The sequence below is a fragment of the Etheostoma cragini genome, unplaced genomic scaffold, assembly GCF_013103735.1.
Source record: "Etheostoma cragini isolate CJK2018 unplaced genomic scaffold, CSU_Ecrag_1.0 ScbMSFa_1374, whole genome shotgun sequence".
NCBI lineage: Eukaryota > Metazoa > Chordata > Actinopteri > Perciformes > Percidae > Etheostoma > Etheostoma cragini.
In genome coordinates, this window is record NW_023265423.1 from 1 (window position 1) to 2,732 (window position 2,732).

General features: G+C 50.7%; 1 protein-coding gene across 1 annotated transcript; it reads left to right on the top strand.

The window, feature by feature from the left end:
• Positions 1-122: 122 nt before the first annotated feature.
• LOC117939886 (alanine--tRNA ligase, mitochondrial-like) lies at positions 123-2,588 on the top strand (the record flags this gene model as incomplete). Its single annotated transcript, XM_034865301.1, has 4 exons — positions 123-314; positions 742-886; positions 2,069-2,214; positions 2,480-2,588. Coding segments are annotated over 4 exons (592 nt in total), but the record flags the coding sequence as incomplete, so codon positions are not given.
• Between the last annotated feature and the right edge of the window lie 144 nt (positions 2,589-2,732).

Here is a 2,732-nt window from a genome sequence, read left to right on the forward strand (position 1 = left end):
CTGTGTCCATGATGTCCTGGTTGTGTGTCTGTGTCCATGATGTCCTGGTTGTTTGTCTGTGTCCATGATGTCCTGGTTGTGTGTCTGTGTCCATGATGTCCTGGTTGTTTGTCCATCTCCAGGGTCCCCTCTGCGCGCCTGCTGGCCTTCGGCCTGAGGGAGAACTTCTGGGAGATGGGGGACTCGGGTCCCTGTGGGCCCTGCACCGAGATCCACTATGACCACGTGGGGGGGCGGGACGCTGCGGCGTTCGTCAACGCTGACAGTCCTGATGTGGTGGAGATCTGGAACCTGGTCTTCATGCAGTACAACAGGTACACACATACACAGACACACACACACACATACAGTATATAGAGAAACAGACACACACACACACACACACACACAAACACAGACACACACATACACACACACACACACACACACACAGGTACACACACAGACACACACAGAGACCCACCCACACACACACACACACACAGATACACACAGACACACACACACACACACACACACACACACACACACACACATTCACACACACACAGGTACACACACAGACACACACAGAGACACACACACACACACAGAGATACAAACAGACACACACACACACACACACACATACACACACACACACAGGTACACACACAGACAGACACAGATACACAGAGGTACACACACAGGTTTAGTTGTGTAACAGCTGTGTTGTGTAATGTGTAATATTTTGTTGTGTAGGGAGGGGGACCAGAGTCTGCGTCCTCTGCCCCGGTCCAGCGTGGACACTGGTCTGGGTCTGGAGAGACTGGTCAGCGTCCTGCAGGGGACACGGTCCAACTACGACACAGACCTGTTCATACCACTGCTGCACGCCATCTGCCAGGTAACACACCTGGTAACACACACCTGGTAACATGCGTAACACATCTGTTAACACACCTGGTAACCCAGGTAACACATCTGGTAACAAAAGTAACAGACCTGGTAACACAGGTAACACACCTTGTAACACACACCTGGTAACATAGGGAATACACCTGGGAACACACCTGGTAACATACACCTGGTAACATAGGGAACACACCTGGGAACACACCTGGTAACACACACCTGGTAACATAGGGAACACACCTGGGAACACACCTGGTAACATAGGGAACACAACTGGGAACTCACCTGGTAACACACACCTGGTAACATAGGGAACACAACTGGGAACACACCTGGTAACACACACCTGGTAACATAGGGAAAACACCTGGGAACACACCTGGTAACACACACCTGGTAACATAGGGAACACACCTGGGAACACACCTGGTAACATAGGGGAACACAACTGGAAACACACCTGGTAACACACACCTGGTAACATAGGGAACACACCTGGGAACACACCTGGTAACATAGGGAAAACACCTGGGAACAGACCTGGTAACACACACCTGGGAACATACCTGGTAACATAGGGAACACACCTGGTAACACACACCTGGTAACACACACCTGGTAACATAGGGAAAACACCTGGGAACACACCTGGTAACACAAACCTGGTAACATAGGGAACACACCTGGAAACACACCTGGTAACATAGGGAACACAACTGGGAACACACCTGGTAACATAGGGAACACACCTGGGAACACACCTGGTAACACACACCTGGTAATATAGGGAACACACCTGGGAACACACCTGGTAACACACACCTGGTAATATAGGGAACACACCTGGTAAAACACACCTGGTAACACACACATGGTAACATAGGTAACACACCTGGTAACACACACCTGGTAATATAGGGAACACACCTGGTAACACACACCTGGTAACACACACATGGTAACATAGGTAACACACCTGGTAACACGCCAGGTACCACACGCCATCCACCAGGATTGTGTGTCACACATACACACACACACACACACACACACACACTCACACTCTCTAACATGTTGTGATACTTTAACTACATTCTTCTGATGATAGTCACACCCTCTTGCTGTTGCCATGGTGATGTGTCTCTTACTGTTGCCGTGGTGATGTGTGTGTCAGGTGTCGGGGGCGGGGCCGTACGGCGGCAGGACGGGTGCTGCAGACCAGGACCGCGTGGACATGGCGTACCGCGTGGTGGCCGACCACGTCCGCACGCTGTCTGTCTGCATCGCTGACGGGGTTCACCCCGGCATGACGGGGGCGGAGTGAGTCATCAGCCAATCAGCTGCCAGGACACCTGTCTGTCTGTCTGTCTCTCTCTGTCTCTCTGTCTGTCTGTCTGTCTGTCTGTCTTTTTCTGTCTGTCTGTCTCTCTCTGTCTCTCTCTGTCTCTCTCTGTCTGTCTGTCTGTCTTTTTCTGTCTGTCTGTCTCTCTCTGTCTCTCTGTCTGTCTGTCTGTCTGTAATTATTAAATTAGTAACATTGAAAATAATTTGTGTGCGTGTGTGTGTGTGTGTGTGTGTGTGTCAGGTTGGTGTTGAGGAGGATTCTTCGCCGGGCGGTCCGGTTCTGTGTCGAGGTTCTGAAGGCTCCCCAGGGAGCCCTGGCCAGCCTGGTTCCTACTGTCACACACACACTGGTACAATACACACACACACACACACACATAGAGAGACACACACGCACGCAGATACACATACACACACACACACACACTGGTACAATATACACACACACACTGGTATAACATATACACACACACACACACTGGTACAATATATAC